The following is a 22,173-nucleotide window of genomic DNA, read 5'->3' as shown; positions in this document are numbered from 1 at the left end:
GAAATCTATAACCATTGACCTCCATAGTGTTTGTTATTCTTGCTATGAAAGTGAATGGTTACCGGTTACATTCTTCAAAATCTTTTGTTCTCAATGGAAAAAGGAAACTCAAAGGTTTGAGACCACTTGAGGGTGATTGAATAATGAGAAAATATAGATTTTGGGGTAAACTATCCTTTGAAATTGTAGAATAGTATATAAAAATTGAAGAATGTTAATGTGTGCACATTCATTTAAAAATCAGTTTTTTTTATAAAGATACACTTAAAAAAATGTAAGTTTTATTTTAATTTAACAAAATAGCATTGTGTTGAATTAACAGATAATATGTTCAATAGGACTGTGTAAATCTAACTAGCAAAAAAAGATTGCATTTTTATATATATATTGTCTGTATTGTCTAAATTGTCTGTAGACCTCTAAGACAGGATTGTCTCGAGGCACAAGGCTGGGGAAGGTTACAGAAACATTTCTGCTGCTCTGAAAGTTCCAGTGCGTAGCGTAAGTGGAAAATGATTAGAACCACTAGGACTCTTCCTAGAGCTGGTCAGCCATCTAAGCTGAGTGATCGGGGAGAAGGGCCTTAGTCAGGGAGGTGATCAATAGCCCAATGGTCACTCTGTCTGAGCTACAGAATTCTTCTGTGGAGAGAAGGACAACCATTTGTGCAGTAATCCACCAATCAAGCCTGTAATGTAGAGTAGCCAAACGCAAGCCACTCCTGCCAGGAATTTGCCATAAGGCATCTGAAGGACTCTCAGACCATAAAAAAAAATCTCTGGTCTGATGAGATTAAAATTGAACTCTTTGGAGTGAATGCCAGGCCTTACATTAGGAGAAAACCAGCCACCAATACAAATACAATTCCTACTGTGAAGCATGGTGGTGGCAGCATCATGCTGTGGGGATGTTTTTCAGCAGCAGGAACTTGAAGACTAGTCAGGATAGAGGGAAAGATGAATGCGTTCACCATCGCTTCCCATCAAACCTGGTAGAGCTTGAGAGGTACTGCAAAGAGGAATGGGCAAAAATTCCCAATGACATGTGTTGATGCTTGTGGCATCATATTCAAAAAGACTTGAGGCTGTAATTGCTTTAAGATTGTACAAATTTATAAAATTAACCACTACATCAAAAAGTTACTAGTTGCCCTGAGATTGCATTGCAAACAACCTTTCCAGGTCGCCCGTTCTAAAGTTCATCATCTCCACTATTTTGAGCTCTGTTAAGCTCCAGGTTGTTATGATTGCTGACGATGACTGTGGTGTAGCCTACAAACCTCAGAAGGTTATAGTTAGAGTTTTCCAGAGCCTCAATAACTGCTGCCTATCTGTCAGAAAGCTGAAGATCCTCTGACAAGACTGGGGCAGTCTGAATGACAGAAGACCCGGTCTGATGGTACTGGAAGCCAAAATGAAGTCCACGAATAAGTTCTTGCTTCCAATTGCATCATCTACATCTGCAGGCAAGCACTGAGTATCTGGCAATATACCAGTCAGTTCTTTTAGGTTGGCCAACACCAGTCACTCAAAAGATGACTACAGATGTGATCGTGACATGTCTGTACTCATTAAGTTCAATGGAAGGATTTTGAAGTGGGACATTGAGTGAAAAAGGCCCAGCAAAGGTTGTTCTTCCTTCAAGAACTGAAGTTGTTCAACCTGACACTGAAGCTGCTGACACAGTTCTGCTCAGCCGTCATTGAGTCTGTCCTGTGTTCAGGTTTGGTTAGGTGACCAAATCAGACATCAGCAGAATAAAAACAGCAGTCTGGAGAGCACAGAGGATTATTGGTGCCTGCCTGTCCAGCCCCCTGGAAAAAAACAAGGTCAGGTACCATCAACACAGACTCATTCTTGTCCACAATCTATTTGAACTGATGCCGGCTGATTGCCAGCTCATTCACCAGGCATTATAGATCTAGGAACAGCTTCTTCCCACAAGCTCTTCCATTTTAAAGAGGTACATCTATTTTAACTGCAGTAGGAGCATTATTTATTTAGTGCTATTTATTTGACCACAAAGCCAGTCATATTGGTCTGTTTTGTGAGATTGAGATTGAAATATAATTTGAAAGTGGATGAAATAAGCTTTCCATTTGTAGTTTAGTATATATAATTATAAGTAAATAACAGTATTATTGTTATTATTATACAATTATTATTCTAAATAAATGACATAATTAATCCTAAATGTAACTGGAAAACAATCTAAAGACACAACTGGAGTGATGCTAAGATAATTTAAGAAATCTTTTGCACGAATATTAATTTTATTCGAATGAAATTCCATAGATAATTCAACAGAATACAAAAAAGATTCATTCATTCATTTTCTTTTCACCTTAGTCCCTTTTTTAATCTGGGGTCGCCACAGTGGAATGAACCGCCAACTTATCCAGCATATGTTTTATAAAGCAGATGCCCTTCCAGCTGCAACCCATCTCTGGGAAACATCCACACACACTCATTCACACACACACTCATACACTACGGACAATTTAGCTTACCCAATTCTCCTGTACCGCATGTCTTTGGACTGTGGGGGAAACCGGAGCACCCGGAGGAAATGTAAGCCATGTAACAAACGCAGGAAGAACATGCAAACTCTACACAGAAACGCCAACTGACCCAGCCAAGGCTCGAACCATTGACCTTCTTGTTGTGAGACAACAGCACCACCTACAGCGCCACTGCATTGGCTACAAAAAAAAAGATGTTTTATAGAACTATCTGTTGTGTTGTCTTAGATCCAACTTATAGCCGAAAGTTAGGTTTATAAAGTCTAACCTCCCTGACTCATTATCCTTCATTTTTGCTTCATACAAAAAATCTATCAGGATCCTGGTATAGTGTGTAGTTTAGTTATGTGTAGTGAAATGTATCAAATTGATTCAATTCAATTCAGCTTTATTTGTATAGCGCTTTTACAAAATTGACCCATATGAATTTGTTTATCATCTATAAATAAGATTGATTTGTGTCATAACACTTGTTGTATTCTTTATTTGTTAAATGTGTGCACTGGAAGCTTCATTTCATTCTTTCAATATGATCATGTCCATTAGATGGAGCCAGTGCTACTGATTGACCACTATTTGTCAGCTGGACTCATTGAATTGGACAAAGAGGAAGAAGCTGTGGCATGGAGAAGATCACAAAGAAGTTTGGTAAAAGACTTGATCTACTTACAAAACAACTAGTTGTCAACACACAATTAATTATATCTATTTTTTTGTTATCATGATGTAATTGTCCACCTTGTTTAAGCAGTAATATGGCTGCCATCTTGCCAGACACGCATCTTGTCTGCTATCTTTGCACTTCTTTAAAAGACTCTGTTGTTCTAAGATGTCTCCACTGCCTGTGTAAAAACTGTCTACAAAGCTACTGGGAGCTCAACAAGTCCCTGGAGTGTCCTGTTTGTTTGAAGGAGACACGCTGTTCTGTTCTTCTTCATCATTTAAGTATTTCTCGCTTTGCCTCAGAGGGTGAATTCTCTCAAGACAGCAACTTCAAACCACTTCATGTGGGGAACTTGGAAAGTGAAATGGTAAGTGAGCCGCTCTGGTGCCTAACTTAAGAAAAAGCCACACTTTTTATTTTGATTTCGTAAAGCTGTTACAGTTAATGGTCTGCTCTGATCCAGGTGTAGATTTTTAGGACTTTCTAATGAAAGCTGCAAAGTAGGAGAACTAAGCTAATTGAAAAAGATTTAACTCAAGTTTATTTTGAACTATGTTGGTATTTTATGGAATAAATAGCACAATAGAAATCATCTGTTTTAATTTGTCAAATGTACTATGTCCGTTTAAAAGGATTCATAATTCTATTGGATGCAAAAGTAGATGTTTTGAAGAATGCTGGCAACTAGTTGACATTCATAGTAGGGAAAAATACTATGAAAGTTAATGGCTACCGGTTTCCAACTTTCTCCAGAATATATCATTTTGTGATCAACAGAATAAAAAAAAAGGTCAGGTTGTGTGAATCATGACAGAATTATTTTTAGTTTTGGGAGACTATCCATGATTTAAGTCACTATCCAGAGAGGAAAACCCAAGTCAAGCAGGCAAAGAATCGGTTATTAGCAGTTATGTTCACCATCATATTAAAAATTAAATAGATCATTTCAATGAGGTGATGTTATTTGCCCATGAACATTTCCTGCCTGTTGTCAAACTACTTCATAACTGTAACAAGAGGTGATTCAATCATGACTTGACATTAAAACAGCCATCATAACAATATTTATCAATATGTGGACGTTGGGATTCTCGAAACTATTGAAATTAAAAATGTGAAACCTGAAGTACGTCAAGACCATTGTTATTGTTTACATCTCTCAAAATGGTTTATATACTGATATATGGCTGAACATTCTAAAGTTCTTAGCTGACTATAATGCTTATTAACTGCTGTATAAGGCTACGTTCACACTGCAAGGCTTCTCTAATTTGCCAATATCAGATTTCCAGTGTTAACAGATGATCCTAAACTGACACGCACATGCAAAATTACAGTTGCAGACAGCACAAAATGGTTAATTATATTTGTATGAGGTAAGCACATTGTCAGATTAGGTTTAATATGATTATTGCTTCTTTCACAGACAATTGTAGGGCATTTTATGAACTGTAAAGAGTTGTTCTGCTACTACTAATATGTATTTCACCATTTGAAACCTAAAATAAGGTCTTTTATGACTGAAAACACTGATCATTTGTGATTTTGTGTGCGCCTTTCTGACCGCCAGTGTGGTGAACTCATCAAGAGTTAAAGAGCAGTGGCAGATTGAACTGTGAAGTTTTCATATTCATATCATAATCTTTCATATTTGGTTTGTTAATGTATTCATTATTTAAGTGAAATGTAGCTGTTTTTTGTAGGCCTATGTGTTTTATTCATTTTATATACGCCATTTTTATGAACAAACTGTGATGTTAAGTCTAGCTGAATGGTATTTTTTTTGAAAGGTTAATGGTTAATGATTGGTTAACAAGCATCAGTTTTGCGTTCCAATTTTTTTTCTAATGTAAACAACCAACTTTTTATAGTAAAGTATTTGCTCTGTGTGCTATTCTGCTATGCTGCTGAGGAGTAGATGATGTTTACAGCACAGAATATGACACATAATGATTGTGTAAAAGTGGCTTGAAATCCTACATAACCGTTCACAATGCGGTCACATTGCAAAACGTCAGATATATATATTTTTTAATACTACATATGAAAGTGGAACAAATCTGAATTGAAATGATCAGATTCCATGCGGTTTGAGCTGTTCACACTGTCAAAACAAAATCTGAGTCTCATGTGGGCAAAAGAAAATCTGATTTGCACCGCATTTGCCTGTAGTGTGAACGTAACTTATGTAACTTCTGACACTGATCCAATAATATTTTACTACTATAATTTTGGAATACAATGTAGATCTTTTAGATTAAAGCAGTGTTTCTCAACCACGTTCCTGGAGGACCACCAACCTTGCATGTTTTGGATGTCTCCTTTGTACGTCACACCCATTACAGATCTTTCAGTCTCTGCTAATGAGCTGATGATCTCAGTCAGGTGTGTTTGATTAAGACATGGGAAATGTGCAAAGCTGGTGGTCCTCCAGGAACATGGTTGACAAACACTGGATTTAAATATTTGCTTAATGAAGTTATATCTAGGGCAGAGACCTTCCCAGAAGCATGCATATTAATTCTACTTCACTATTTGTGTTTACATATGTGTAAACTTGTGAAATATGTGTGACCCTAGTCCACAAAAGCAGTCGTAGGTGTCTTTTTTTAAAGTTGAGATTGATGTTTGATTTCCATTGATGTAAGATTTGAAAGTCTAAAATCTAATGGTTTAGATCTAAATACTGAGAAAACTGCTTTTAAAGTCTAAACCTATTGCTTAACAATGCGCATTACTAATGATTAAAAGATCAAGCTTTGATATATTTACAGTAGGACATTTACAAGATGTCTTTATGGAACACTATTCTTTTTTGCATAAAATAACATTTTTATTTTGTTGCACACATCTGTTTTTTTTTTTTTAATCTTTTGACTAGTGTTGTGGTCCAGGATTACACATGTCTATGCTTGCATATCATGTTACATAATAAATATGACTGATAGAATGGGGGAGCTGTAGGGGAGCTTGACCTTCAGTAGGCATTTGACATGGTAGACCATCACATTTTATCATATAAATGACGATTTTTTGTGGTTAGGATTAATGATTTTTATAATTGAGTCAAAAAATGTTGTAAATTATTTGGGGCGTTTAATAGATGATAAATGATAAGGAGATGTTATGGCAAGAAAGTTTTTTATGAAGGTACAGTTGAAGTCAGAATTATTAGCCCCCTTGTTTATTTTATTCCCCATTTTCTGTTTAATGGAAAGATTTTTTTTCAACACATTTCTAAACATAATAGTTTTAATAACTGTTTTCTAATAACTGATTTATTTTATCTTTGCCATGATGACAGTAAATAATATTTGACTAGATATTTTTCAAGAAACTTCTATACAGCTTAAAGTGACATTTAAAGGCTTAACTAGGTTAATTAGGTTATCTAGGCAGGTTAGGGTATTTAGGCTAGTTATTGTATAACAATGGTTTGTTCTGTAGACTATCGGGGAAAAAATGCTGAAAGGGGATAATAATTTTGTCCTTAAAATGGTGATTAAAAAATTCTATTTCTAGTCGAAATAAAAAAAATAGGACTTTCTCCAGAAGAAAAAATATTATCAGACATGCTGTGAAAATTTCCTTGCTCTGTTAAACATCATTTGGGAAATATTTAAAAAAAAAAAGAAAAAAATTCATAGTGGGGGGCGAATAATTCTGACTTCAACTGTATGTGGAAGAATCATGTTCTTAGCAAAGCAAGCTGATCTATTGGATGTTCAGTCTTTAAAATTATTGGCAGGAGTTTAGATTCAACCCTATTTTGAGTAGCTACTCACAGAGTATGAAGGAAAAATCGTCCTAGAGCACATTTGCACAAAGCGTTTTTTTAAAGAATAATGTATGTTAACTCTCTTTAAAAGAGTATGTTTTTTAAAACCGGGAATAGTATGTAAAATGTTTAATAATGTGGTTGCTAGTTATTTAGTGAACTATTTTCAAATGGTGAGGAAACAGCATTCATGCAGTAATAGGGGTTGGGATTTTATATATTTGTTTGTTTAATTTCGAAGTCTAGTAGGGAAGAATATGTTTTATATACAAGTGCTACATCTAAAACAAATGACCAAAATGGATCAAGGAAATGAAGAACTTAAGGTTTAAAAAAAGTGATCAAAAGATGGTTGTTTGATGAGGATAATCTGTTTGCATGGTGGATGATGATGTTTTATTTTTATATGTTATTGTATTGTGAATGAGGTTACAGCTGGAAGGGCCTCCGCTGCATAAAAAATGCTGGATAGGTTGGTGGTTCATTCCGCTGTGGCGACCCCTGATTAAACGAGGGACTAAGCTGAAAAGAAAATAAATCAATGAAGTAATACATGTATTTGTGAATAATTTTGTTCCCGTTTTAAAAAGTGGAGCTTCTGTTTGTTTTATGCATCAACAGTTTTTGAAGCCATAGTTTGTTTTATTTAACAGCGAGGACCAAAATGGAAACAAGCTCAGGGCTTCATTCTGTTTTATCCTCGACAGTTTTTGTTTTTTATTGTATGGGATACTTGTATTTTTGTACCGCTTGTCTAAAATCTGTCAAATAAAAATTAAATTCAACAGCAATTAGAGGAGACAACCATATCTCAGGTAATGAGCACTATTCCCAGAATCAAAACAGAAGAGGACATGACTACCATAGTCCAGATGTTGATGGAGACCAAATATGAACCAGTGGAAACAAGCATTGATGATCTTATATACACACCTACAATCGAAGACATTTCCTCTGTAAAGGTAAGATTTCAAATCAACATACATCTTCCTACCAGAAAACCCCTTTTTTAAACACGTTCTTGTTTTTTTTTTTTTTTTTTTCTTAAGAGGGAGCCATCCAATGAAGTCAGGTGAGTCTACCATAGTCTGATGAAATTCCAAAAATCTCTCATAGTACATAAATATTTTAAAACTTGAAATGTAAAATGGTACTTCAGCCTCTAAACCCTGGTGTTGTCTTCAAGTCATCTTCTTGTAAAAGCATTTGATTAATGCATGATTTACTGCTTTTAGTAATGAAGAAATACACAGAGACTTGATGATACATGACACCGTTCCTACATCCAGTTCTGTTTTAATGGAACCCAATGACTCTGGAGAGCCTCCACATCTTTCAACCACAACGACTTGTAGATCTTTAAGGTCCAACCTTTGTTTAAAATGTGGCAAGAGCTTCGAAAGAAAGTCTGACCTTAGAGCCCATGAGAAGGTTCACTCCCTGCAGAAGCCACACCAATGCTCTACCTGCGGAAAGAGTTATGTTGATAGACATGAGCTGTCCATGCACGAGCGGCTGCACACCGGTGAGAAGCTGTTTGACTGCTCTTACTGCAAGAAGAAGTTTGTCAGGGAGAGTGCACTGAAGTATCACTTGAGGAGCCACACAGGAGAGAAGCCGTTTTCTTGCTCGCAATGTGGGAAGAGCTTCTCTCGAAGAAGTACTCTAAACACTCATTTGCGGTTACACATGGGCCACCTTCCCCATCAGTGTGATCATTGTGGGAAGCTTTTCAACACTGCGGCAGCCATGAGAGCCCATAGGGCAACCCATACCGGAGAGAGGCCTTTCCCTTGCCCGCAGTGTGACAAGAAGTTCATCTTCAAGGCTGAGCTGGAAGTTCACCTGGATGGCCATGCAGGCAACAAGCCGTTCAAATGTTCTGTGTGTGGGAAGGGATTCCTGAGGAAGCAAGAATGCAATGTTCACCAGACTATTCACCAAGACAAACGTTCCTTTCATTGCACCTACTGCGATAATAGCTTCAAAAGGCTGAGCCACCTCACGTCACACCTGAAGATCCATTACCCGGAATCCCCGCACAAATGCACATACTGCGAAAAGTCCTTCAAGCATCCCAACAGCCTCAAATTGCATGAGCGTCTTCACACTGGAGAGAAACCCTACAGTTGCGAACACTGCGGAAAAAGGTTCCCTTCTTCCGGAGATCGAACTAGACACCTTGCTGTACACTCTGAAGTCAAGTCCTACAAGTGTCCTAAGTGTGACAGGAGGTTTCGCTTTAAGAACAGTTTGCAGTCCCACCAGGTCATGCACTCTGGAGAAAGGCCCTTCCACTGCAAGAAGTGTGGTAGGGACTTTGCTAGGCGCGCAAATCTCAAGGCGCATTCAGTGGTGCACACTGAAGAAAGAAGCTACAGCTGTTCTCAGTGCGGCCAAGCATTCAAGTGCTCCTCTACTCTCAAGAGTCACATGATAATCCATTCCAGCAAGACCCTGTTAGACTGCACCACCTGTGGCAAAACCTTCACTCGCCATGACACCTTGAAAAGGCATCAAGACATTCATGCAGGGATCAAAGTCTACAAGTGCACGGACTGCGGGAAATGCCTGAGCTCAGCAAGTTGCCTGAAGCTACACATGGAGGGTCACTCTGGGAATAAGAAAATGTACTACTGCGATGAATGTGAGAAGAGTTTCAGTTCCATGTCCTACCTGCAGAAGCACCGTCAGATGGCACACTCTGACGAGAAGCCGTTTGTGTGCCTCGAGTGCGGGGAGAGCTTTAACTCGGATGGGAAATTGGTTACTCACCAACTCCAACATTCAGGACGGATGGACCATGCTTGCACTGAGTGTGGGAAGAAGTTTGCAAGGAAAGAGACGTTAAGACGACATGTGAAGACGCACTCCGAGGAAAGGCCTTACCAGTGTTCAGACTGTGGGAAAGGATTCAAAAGGAGCGATCAACTAAAACAGCATAAATTGATTCATTCTGAGAGAGTTTAAATGGATGATGTTTTCAACTTGGAAATTATGATTTCAACAAATGCAGGCTGTTAATATGCTTCAATCACATCGTTTGCCATCTGATCATCTTGCATTTGTCCAGGCATTTGAGTGAAGAAGAATCCCCCCACTTGAGTTCATTTAGATGGCATTTTGTATTAGTGGCACTAGATGGCAGTCTGTGCTTTGAGACAGAATTTGAATGAACTGTAAAGATGCCCTAAACCCAACGTTGTAGAACCTTCTGTAAAATCAAGAAAAGTAATTTATTTCAATGATAAAAGTGTATGAATTTAAAGATGGGTTTGGGACAAATTGTGATTTAGTTTTGATTAAAAAAAATTATGGATGTTTTGTTCTGTCATTAAAGACCCACAGTATCTAAATACTGATGTGATGTGCTTTTTATAAAAACCAGAAAGTCTCCAAAATAATAGTCCGCTTTTCAAACAATACTTCCATGTGTTTGGATTGAGTCTGACAACTGTTTAGGTGCTTTAATATCTAACAAAAGTCCTTGGGTATGAAAATAAAAATGGATTTCGATGCAAATGGCACAGTTTCTGAAATTTTAGCCAGAGGACCAGCTTCTGTGATTTAAATATCTTCACTCAGTCTGAATCTGCGGTCTTGCATTACCTGCTCTTGTACCCAGAAGGTATGATAATCTCATGCACAATGAAGAGGGATCATAATGACGTATAAGGCTTTGGGTTAGCATTCCAAGTTGGATATTTTTCGAATCTGGTTTAAAGAAGGCAGAATTTAGCCTTACCGTTTAATGCTTATATCAGAATACAGTGCAACAAAACACATTCTTAGTTCTACAATTTGTGCTTCTAAGCTTTTTAGTGATCACTGATGTACAATTCTACAGCAGCACAGGTAGCTAAGAAATGTCCTAAAAAACTGAGCTGAAAATAGACCGAAATTATACATTTTCATGATAATGATAGTGTTCACGCTTCACACTCTGAAAAGACATTTTTGTGAGTTCCTCGTCCAGGCACTCATGCAGATCTTTTCATTCCGTGTCTTTTCCCAGATTCCTTTGATTCGGTTTCCAACCAATCAAGTGTTTTTCAGCATATTCCCATTCGTTCATGTGGCTGTTTGCAGACTCGCATTCCACTCCAGCTATTTCATTCCCAGTCGAACAAATAAACATAGTAAGAAATTCTAAGTCTGGTCAAGGGAGAGTCGCACTCTGTCTCCCTGACAACAGTCGCTAGGCAACTAACATTTGTCATCCCTTTTCTTTCTTACCTCATGTCCCGTTTCCAACCATCTGCCTTTAGAGTGAAGCCATCAAACCCTTTCAAATACAAATATAGTTCCTCACCTAGAGGAGCATCACTGCAGGCTTTAGCTGTTGGTTTGTTAGAATCATAAATGCAGCGACAAACCACAAGCACACGACAGGGCATCATTACAAATCCTCTTTATTTCTCTTCGTTTTCAAAGACAGAGTGGATAACATTCATCAATAGTGAATAACAAGTGAATGTTGCTGCCATGTTTGACCTCGGAACGTTTCCAGAACGTTGTGTTTTCGACGTTGTTGCATAAGCCTGTGTGGCCAGCCCCCACAGAAATGCACGGTCCTATGGCATATTCAGTGGATTTCATGAGATCATGTGTCGATGGGTCTAAAATGTGAACAGGTGAAAGTACAGACCATCTCTGTGGGCTCTGTGTCTCCTCTTATGGCTCTTGTTTATTAATAGGCTCACATGACATCATCATTAAACACTCAGCCATAAATACAACTCCAGCCATATCAGTTTGTGGTAACCCTCACAATAAGGCTACACTGATTTTACTGACTATACTCATTCTGACTGACTACCTTTAAAACCAGAGGGGGGAAATGGGTTGATAAAAATGATGTTCAAAAGGTGTCATATGACTTGCATCAGTCTTGCCTAATGCATTGATTTTAATATTGCCCAATGCAGACAGAATCATTACATGGTTTCAACATGGTTTAAAATTGGACAGACCCGATTGCATCTGCTCTTGAGACAAAAATCAATTCAATACTGAGACTGCAGTTTGTGATTCACTGATTCAATTGATCCATTCAAATCTAGTTTGCAGTTAATGACTCACTGCTTCAAATGATTCATTTAGAGAGTTTGCAGTTAACAACTCAACAATTCAAATCATCCATTCAAAGTGATTCTGCAGTTTATGATTCACTGATTCAAATGATCCATTCGGGGTGAGTCTGCAGTTTATGACTCGTTGATTCAAATGATCTGTTCAGAACAAGTCTGCAGTTTATGATTCACCTATTCAAGTGATATGTTCAAAACAAATTTGCAGTTAACAACTCACAGGTTCAAATGATTCATTTAGAGAGAGTCTGCAGTTTATGACTCACTGATTCAAATGATCCATTCAGAGAAAGTCTACAGTTCATGACTCTGATTCAAATGATAAATTTAGAATGAGTTGGCAGTTATCGACTCAGATTCAAACAATACTGTCAGAGTAAGTCTACATATAATTTACAGAAATGATAAATGGATTCAAATTGGATAGTGTAAAATGTAAGTTACTAATACTGCATTTTTGGATTCTGGAATGCTTACATCAGAGGTGTCCAAACTCTGTCCTGGAGGGCCGGCGTCCTGCTGAGTTTAGCTCCAAATTGCTTCAACGCACCTCCCAGGAAGTTTCTAGTATATCTTGTAAGAGCTTGATTTGCTGGTTCAGGTGTGTTTGATTAGGGAAGGAGCTAAACTCTCCAGGACACCGGCCCTCCAGGACTGAGTTTGGACATCCCTAGCTTACATGAAGTGCTTAAACGTGTCCATATTTGCGTATTTAGATTTATCAGGTAGAATTTATGTTAAAACATGATATTTAAAAAAATAATCCAAATGAATGCAATATCTCTGATGCTGTAGCACATAATAGACACAAAACTATTTTGGTTACACAATGTTAAAATTGTAACATGGCTTACCTTTGATAACATATACTGTATTTCTATTGTATGCACAAATTTTGTATTTATTAATAATTTTTTTTGTAATACTAGGCTGTGTGATATATTTTACTTTTGCATGTTTGACACATTAATCAACAGTAGTTATTAGTATGTGAAAAGTTCTGTTAATACTTAATTTTTTTTTATAAATAATACAGAATTATGCTTTTGTACTTGTAATCCTGAAAAAAAGAAATTATAGACCATTTTGAGGGACATAAACAATAACAATGGTCCTCAAGTATTTCCTGTTTTACATTTCTATTTTCCATAGCTTCCAAGAATCCAAGAAGGTCCACATTTAATAATGTTATATTAGCTACTTTAATGTTAAGTTATGATTGAATGACCTCTTCTTATAGTTATGAAATAGGTTTGACAACAAGCAGGAAATGTTCATGGGCCAATGACATGACCACATTGAAAAGGTCTGTACTTTTCTGGAGTAATATTTCATTTAGATGTCAAGTAATTGCTTGATTTGTGTACTTTGTCCACCACTTTTCATTTGTGATCATATTGACAAAATACCAGGCTCAATTAGTGCCTGAGATGTCTCTGGGCATTCATTTTGGCAAGTCATAGGAACAGACCTTATTTTAACAACGCTCCTATCAACCAATCATTCATATTCTACAAGCAAAATCACAGTAAGCCTCATGATCAAGACTAATATGGGAAAAACACAGTACACGCTTTAAGACTACATGACAAAGTGGGCCATTCTCAATATTGCTTCTCCCAGCATCTGCTCTCTTTTTTTTTTTTGGTGAAAAGGAGTTATTTAGGAAAGTGAGGTGTAAGCAGATTTAAAGTACTAGTTTTACCTGAAACCAGGGCTATATATGGCATTGATTAAAAGTGCGTTTTTCGATCTCTGAGATTCACATTTAGCTACTGTTTGCAGCTAAAGACCACACGCTATATTACAGTTGACCCGTATGAAAGAAAAAGAGTCAGTTTATTCGTTTTAAAGGGACAGACTTGAGTGTGAACATGGCTTGCTTTCATTGTGTCAAATGAGTTCAGAGGCAATTGGACATAAGCGATTTATTCTCTAGAGTTTGTTCAGACGGACTCAAGGGACTCTATCAAAGCACTCTCTACAGACCAATCTGCTTTTCTCTGCCAACACTGATTGCCTAATATTGCCTGCTTTCTTATTTTATGCTCATTAAATAACTGTCTGTGAATTGCTCCCACTACATTTTAATTACGAGTGCATATAATTGCGCTTTTAATTTGAAGATAATATCAGAAGAATAACAACATTTTGTTGTTGCATTGCAACACGTCCCATTACCGTACATCCCAAAGCAATCAATTAGCAGGTGATTTTACCACCTCTCATAGTATGTGAATATTTCAGTACGCACTTTTGTCCTGATTGACTGAAGTCATTACTATGCGCCGAAGATTGCATTTAAGTAAGGATTTGTTTGAGGGAGAAATCATTAGTAGCTATTCACAAATATTGCTTCTGTTTGAAAATGTATCCCTGTTCAAAATTTCGGACAGGTTAATTAATTCTGTCTATTTTTTCAAAAGGATGTTAAATCGGCTGTACGCCACTTTTTCCCGTCAATCATTCATCATTACACATATGCAAACCGTTTTAGCAAGTGCTAATTCTGCTTGTAAACAAGGCCCTTGAAGGTACAATTCGCAATTACCGCAACTGGCCGGCTGTTTGTACTACAACTATAATAATAATAAAACAATCCTCTGAATATTATTATCATCACTCCTCCACAGTTCTGTGCTGATGCAGCCCCATATGTTGAACAAAGCTTTGCAATTAGTCTCAAAGCTAATTTCTCTGTCGTAAAATTTCTGTGTCATATGCGAGAGTGCATTAGGAAATATCTCTATTTGAGGGGCAACACATTTAGCATTTGGATAAGATTAGCGAATTAATATATATATTGGACTCGTTACATATCCATACATACAGTATGGATATGTAACGGAGGCCAGCTAGCAAAGTCCTATGCAGGTAAACCTTACTCCTCTGACCTCAAAAGGTGCTAGGGCCCATGGTCTTTAGCCTCCTTTTAAGAGCAACTGACTCCCATACAAAGAATTGCGGTTCCATCCCAGCTCAGACGGGGTTTGAGTGCAGAAATACTGGTTAGATACTTGTCGGGGCTCATTCGGGATAAGAGTAAGGTTTAGGGGGAAGAGTATAAATGAGGCTAGCTAGCGAAGTGCTATGCAGGTAAACCTCACTCCTCTCGCCTCCAAAGTGCTCTAGCGCCAATAGCAAGGGGCCATGATCTTTAGCCTCCTTGTAAGAGCAACTGATTCCAATATAAAAAAACTGACAGTTCCATCCCAGCTAAGACTGGGTTTGGGTGCAGAAAGACCAGTTGCTTACATGTGGGGGCTCGCCTGGGATGGGAGTGAGGTTTAGGGAGGTGAGTGTAATGGAGGCCAGCTAGCGAAGTGCTATGCAAGTAAACCTCACTGCTCTTACCTCAAAAGGTGCTCTGGGACCAGGGTCTTTAGCCTCCTTGTTAGAGAAACCGACTGTAGTATCGCCAGTTCAATCGCAGCTTAGACCGGGTTGGGTGCAAAAGGACCAGTGGGTTACATATACTATATAATCTACATAAAGAACAGCTGACTGACATTGAGTTAACGCCATGTCTTAACCAGAAATGATGCAATTAAGTGACACCGTTTTGTTTTTTCCCATTTCTGTGCTGACAACAAATATCCCCACTCCCAATTACATCTAACCAGTTAAAAATCCCTGCACCATAAAACTGTATAAAGCATTAAATACTTTCCCATTGGCTGTAATATTGTGATAGAAAGTTAAGCGATGTTACAAAGTACCAATGATCACTTTTGATGAGGAAATAATCACTGGTTCTGCAAAAGTTTGCCAGGTTCACAGATCTCAAGAGAAAAATGTCACATTTTACACATTATCAGATACATGTCTTTCTTTTTTCTGTAAAAACATTAGTATGCATTTTTTTTTACACAGCTGTCTTTTGTTGTGGAATAATCTATTTCAGACAAACTCACACCTAAATGGTGTTAAAATAAATGAACTGTATTATCTAATTGAACATAATGTTTTGATTTTCTCTTCTTCTAGACATGCTAGTCTAAGTGAGACTACATCAGGTTAGGACACAGTGTTTTCTCAGAGCCAAAACCACCTTAGACATTATTCCTTTTACCAGTCGAATAATAGGGCTGCACAAAATATCGGAAAAATAATCACCAGGGTTTTTATTCAATGAAATACATTTATGCGCTGTGTTTTAAAGTGAAACATGACACTGTTTATCTACACAGTAGCAAATTATGAAGAAATTAAGACGTAATGACACAATTAGGACATAAGTATTGACATCGTATACTATATACTATATATTGTAATAATACTACTACTTTTTACTATATAGCCTATATCTTTATTTTGTTTAGCACTTATATCTACTATAAATCACAATAAAAATCATAGCCAGTCAAACTGAATAAGTCAAAAACAACAAGATTGTGGTCTCACCTATAATTTCTTTTCAGATTGTCTTTATGGTCAGTTAAAAATGGGTTTATTTAAGAGTTTATTTGATGTTGGTTTAATAAACTACCTGACAAAAGTTTTTTCTTCGATCCCAGTTGTAAGAGAAACAACTAAAAACCTGACTTCTAGTTGATCCTTTGGAAAAATGGCTGAAGGTAGATTTTTCAGATGAATCTGTTGAACAGCATCTCAATCATCACAAATACTGCAGATGAGCTAATGGAACCTGCATGGACCCAAGATTCTCACAGAATCAGGCAAGTTTGGTGAAGGAAAAAATCATGGTTTGGGGTTACATTTAGCACGGGGGTGTGTGAGAGATCTGCAGAGTGGATGGCAACATCAAGACATTTGTGCTGCCCATTACATTACAAACCACAGTAGAGGGCAACTTTTTTCAGCAGGATAGCACTACTCATACTTTAGCCTCCAAATAAAGTTCCTGAACGCAAAAAAAATGTCAATGTGCTCCAAGATTGGCATTGAAGAGGAATCCGAAGAATCTTGCTGAACTCTGGGAGTCCTGCAAGAACACTTTCTTTGCTATTCCAGATGACTTAATTAAAACGGTTATTTGAGTCATTGCAGAGATGTATGGATGCAGTCGTCCAAACTCATGGGGGTCATACACAATAATAAATCTTTATCCACTGCACCATGACTTTATACTGTACACTATCTCTGTTAAGTGACAAAACTTTTGTCTAAGTAAAGTCAGATCTTACTGTCCTAATTAAATGATTAAATTTCAAGGCATGATATTATTTTCTTTTGGTAAAAAAGGCGTAATCTAGAGGCCTTTGCCTTTCATATAAGCCACTTCTGATAACAAATGATCAACTGGAAGTCAGGTTATTATTTGTTGTTCCTAAAACATGGACAGGCGGTAAAACTTTTGTCAGGTAGTTTATATGTAATGCATGTTTCAGAGTGAAGCACAGCATTGTCTACAAATCAAATGAAGAAATAAAAGGCAACACAACAAACGATGCATTAGATAACATGAATTAACACTGAGAAATATAGCGAAATAATGTTTTTTTTTCTCATTAGTACACAACGTACTAACTATTGTTAACAAATATATTATCCACAAAAAGAGTTCTCTTAGTAAATGTAGAAACTAACAATTACTAAATAATAAATCAATGAATTCTGCAGACATATTTTTCACAAATAGTTCATGTTAACTAAAACAAGTAACAAAATAAACATGACTAGTTTTACCAAATAAAGACACCGAAATGTTAGTGTTGTGTTTGCAAACCTTCAGACTAAAAAGACTTTTAAAATTTATTTTTTTTTCCTACACAGATGCACTCAAAAACTTCTAAATCATTGTAGAATGATGCATTTCTTCTAAATAAAGTGATCAGAGCATCTGCACATTTCATAATGCAGACATACGAAACACTGCAATATTGGTTTATTTCCAAATACTGTGCAGCCCTATTGACCAATAAAACACCACATCTGGCTCTTATAAATCTGAAATGTGCCATCATTGTTTGGGTAGAGTAAAAAAAAAAAAGCTAAAAATCTAAATCCATGCATTAACTAAAGCATCATTTCAGAGCCAGCTGGCCTTTTTCATTTATTTCTAGAATATTTTTTTTTCTAAAGAACTTTTACTACAGTTCTGCATCCGTTCTGTGTCGACATGCTTCTCAACAGGGACTACAACAGGAGCTACTCTATCAGCGCTAACAGCCTGCCAAAACCAGCACTAGATCCTCATTATCCTGACATCCACTGCTATATCTTCATCGCTCTGTCCGTTTCACAGGCCTCTCAAAGGTCATGGATAGTTTATACACTGCTAGTTTTCTCTGCACCACCGTCACGTTCAATGACTGGTATAAACAACTAATTTCACACATACTAGTTTAAGATAATAATGATCTCCTCGGTGGTCTCTCTCATCTCCTCACCTGTCAATCCTACATGCAGCTCGGCCATTTTGGCTCACATTAAAGCGCTGAGGTCGTGACATGAACGGGATTTCTGCCTGAGCATTCGGCTTCCTCGGTGTCTGCTGAGGTCTCTGTCTCTGCCAGGCTCCCGGTCTCTTTCTCGGCCGAGATGGGAACGCGGGACAAGCCCTGACAGAAAGCGTTTGGCTCTGCTGGTTAAGCTCTCTCTGCGTGCTGCAGAGGGGGAACCCTCTGTCCAGCCGGGCCCCAGACTATGTCCCCTCGCCGCTCTAACAGCCGCTTCCAGGAGATCATTGGTGCGGTGGTCCAGGGAAACGGAGAGCTCCAGATACAAACAGCCGAACATCATTGCGCTGGAGTGAGCCTCTGAGAAAGAAAGAGAGAGAAAAAACAGGGAATTGAGTGATCCAGATGCAGATGGAGTTTGACAATCTCTTGTCATATCAACACAGATTAGTGTTAGATAACTGAATCAATTGAGTGAGACTTAATGGAGGGGCTGTAGGAAAAAGAAATAAAGGCTAAATGCCTGCCGAGCATGTGTGTGTGTGTGGGTGTGTTTGCTTGAAGGTGTACGGAGGGGACTGAATTAGATCACTTTAGATGTCGACTACATGGCACCGTTATGAAGGAGCGACATGACCTGAGACAAGACACAAACAGACGAGGAGACAGGGAGGGGAAAAGGGAAATAGGATAACATTTATGGCAAGTCACAGATGAAGTGCCATTAAAAATAGTGTTGTATCATGGACATTTTAACATTCTAAAAACACTTGATGTAATAGTTTATTATTGAAGTTCCGATATTTGTACTTTTGTAAAAAAAAAATAAAATAAAAAATAAAGTCACACAATTAAACTTTTCCACAAGCTGAGAAGGGAAATACTAATATCCAGTTAATAGCCCTCTTGTGGCATTTTGAGAATTTCCTATTATACATTTTTATCACTATTTACTTTTATTATACGTCTTAATGTAGTTTGACTTGATTTTTAAAATATTTAATTCAGATTAAAAACTGCTATGGTCAAAATTATTACTCCTCTTATATCTTTCATCAATTGGTGAAGTTTTGTTCCTCGCTGCTGTCACCACTAGCTTGCTTGGTTTGGGACTTGTGGAGCTGCGCATGGATGGATTTGCTCTTCAGTGTTTGGACTTTCAGCAGAGAAAATTCACGCACACTGAACTGAACTAAATTGAACGTTAACTCTGAAAACTGGACTCTCACAGTTTAATTTTCAGTTTGCTAGAATTTGTATGTGAAGCTGCTTTGACATACTGTAATCTACATGGTAAAAGATGTAAATAGAAATAAAGATTAATTGAATTGAATATCTAGTGTATTTGTTTGATTGTCTACATAACAAACCACTGCTATCTAATGACTTGCCTAATTAACCTACAGTTACTTGCCTAGTTATTCAAATTTTTATGTTTCTTGTGGGATTCCTGTAGGACACCTTCATGTCTAGTTAACAGATAAAATCATTTAGGCTTTAATTTGCACTTTAAACTGAATGCTAGTATCTTGAAAATAACTAATAAATACGATGTACTTTCAATTAGGAAATGTGTAAGATGGTATTCCCTGTATGATTCCTGCATTATTCCTGTAGGATTCCTGAAGGAGTTCTGCATGTGGCCTGTAGTATTTCAGCAGGAGTCTTTCATGTTTCCTATAGAATTCCTGCAGATATCCTGCACGCGATTTCTGCATTTTTTTCCCCCTGTGGGATTCCTGCATGTGTCCTGTAGGTTTCCTGCAGGAGTCCTGCACATTCCCTGTAGGATTCCTGAATGTTTCCTATAGGACTCCAGCAGGAGTCCTACACATTCACTGTAGGATTCTTGAATGTTTCTTTTAGGATTCCTGCAGAAGTCCTGCACATTCACTATACATTAGGAATGTTTCCTTTGAATGTGCAGGACTCCTGCAGATATCCTACTGTAGGATTCCTGAATGTTTCCCTTAGGATTCCAGCAGAAGTCCTACACATTCACTTTAGGACTCCTGTAGGTTTCCTGCATGTTTTCTGTAGTATATATGCAGGAGGCCCTCACATTTTCTGTATTCCTGCATGTTTTATTTTATTTTATTATTATTTTTTTTTTTTGCAGGGTCCTTGCAGAAGTGCTCTATGTTCCTTCTAAGAAGTATGCAGGACTATTTCTGGTCACAGTTTATTTTGATGGTCCATTTGTTGAATTTAAGTTACCTTGCATCTACATGCCAACTAAATCTCCTTAGATTATAAGTAGACTGTTAGGTTGGGGTTGGGGTTAGGGTTAGTTTAAGTTGACATGTACTTGAATGTCTGTTGAAGGAACAGTATGAACAGATATTAAGCAGACGTCTACTAATATTCAAATGGACCATTAAAATAAAGTGTTACCGTATTTCTGTTTTAAAAATAACTTATTTTATTTAAAATAACTCAAAAATAATACAGGAGTAATATAATGTGTTACAATTCTGAGACAGTAATATCGCAAGGTTTCTACAAAAACTGTAGATTTAACTGCTATTTATTTTACTGCAGCATTGCAATAAATGTGATGTTAGATATAGTCTCCAAATATATAAAGGGAAAAGTTTTACTTTTTATTAACCCAGTAATCATTTCATGTTTTTAAAAGATGTCTAATAGACATCTAAACATAGTCGTCTTGGCAAAAGGAAGGCTAAATATGGGCTTTCAGTGAAAATCTAATAGTCGTCTACGAATAGGCCAAAACTAGACTAGTCATCAAATAAACAGAAATGAATGAACAGAAACTACACATATAAAGTCTGTCTAATATGTCTATTTGAACACTAGTCTAGTTTTGGGCTTTTCTTAGATGTCTATTAGATTTTCTCAGACAGCCAAGTTTAGCCTTGTTTTAGTCAAGCTGTCTAAGTTTAAATGTCTTTTAGACGTCTATTAAACACTAAATTGTTTGCTGGGAAGATAGCTTTTTACTGTATTACTTTTATTATTTTTACAGTCTAGGTTCTTCTAATATTTATCTTTTATCTTATTTCAATAAATAACCCAATACCTAATTAGTTTTAATCAACAATAACAACACTGACTGAAACAAAGCAGGCTGTTGAGAAATCTGACAGCACAACAGTGAAAACATTCACACATGACCACCCACATGTACTGTACACGTCAACTGTACGCCTATTCAGCAACTTGATAAAGCTCTTTCTGATTCTGATCTGGCCTGACAAAATAAGCACATGATAAAGAAGGAAAATTATAAAGCACCACAATAAGATGCTATTAGTCAGTATCATTTTGTTATTCTTTTACCAGAATCAGAAGATGCCATTACATTTAGTACATTTAGTATGCTGATAACAAGTCCAGCAAACATTGCGCTGATGCTTCTAAAATATCTCAACCTTAGAAATAAGTGGCGGGTGTCTATTTTTACCAAGGTCTCTGATCATTTCAGTTCAGCCTTAGCAGTTTGTGTGACTCATTTGGGATTACTGAATGAAGCTCTGTTGCTGTTGGCCTGGTTTTGCATTTTCACACAGTAAAATAAAAAATCTGGCTTCATAAATAATATATATAAAGTAAAAAATGTCTTGATTGCTCAATATCGATGTTTATGACTTGTTTATATTCTTATTTAAACATATTATGTTATGAAAACATATAAATATAACTAGAGTTGAATAGTTGAATTCAGATTTATTAGCCCCCTTTATTTTTCTTCCTTTTTAAATTTACCCAATGGTGTTTAACAGAGCAAGGGAAAT

The 22,173-nt window shown here is 37.1% G+C and overlaps 2 protein-coding genes and 1 long non-coding RNA gene across 3 annotated transcripts in view; 1 reads left to right on the top strand and 2 right to left on the bottom strand.

The window, feature by feature from the left end:
- Nucleotides 1-3,128: 3,128 nt before the first annotated feature.
- Nucleotides 3,129-10,315, top strand: si:ch211-119o8.6 (the record flags this gene model as incomplete). Its single annotated transcript, NM_001114740.1, is given in 4 exon segments — nt 3,129-3,552; nt 7,752-7,925; nt 8,013-8,035; nt 8,199-10,315. Coding segments are annotated over 4 exon segments (2,208 nt in total). The 3' UTR covers nt 9,934-10,315.
- A 1,043-nt stretch (nt 10,316-11,358) lies between these two features.
- On the bottom strand, nt 11,359-16,061 carry LOC147846437 (uncharacterized). Its single transcript, XR_015478821.1, has 2 exons — nt 12,720-16,061; nt 11,359-12,569 (listed from the first exon to the last, which is right to left on the bottom strand). It is a non-coding gene; the product is annotated as an uncharacterized LOC147846437 (long non-coding RNA).
- Nucleotides 16,062-18,090: 2,029 nt separating this feature from the next.
- rem2 (RAS (RAD and GEM)-like GTP binding 2) overlaps nt 18,091-22,173 on the bottom strand; it is a 46,743-nt gene continuing 42,660 nt past the window's right edge. The window contains 1 exon segment of the mRNA NM_001123046.1: nt 18,091-18,775. Within this exon segment, the coding sequence (NP_001116518.1) occupies nt 18,441-18,775 (335 nt within the window). The 3' untranslated portion in view covers nt 18,091-18,440.

Source organism: Danio rerio, chromosome 2 (assembly GCF_052040795.2).
Source record: "Danio rerio strain M-AB ecotype USA chromosome 2, GRCz13ab, whole genome shotgun sequence".
Taxonomy (NCBI): Eukaryota; Metazoa; Chordata; class Actinopteri; order Cypriniformes; family Danionidae; genus Danio; species Danio rerio.
This window is presented reverse-complemented; position numbering and strand designations above follow the sequence as displayed.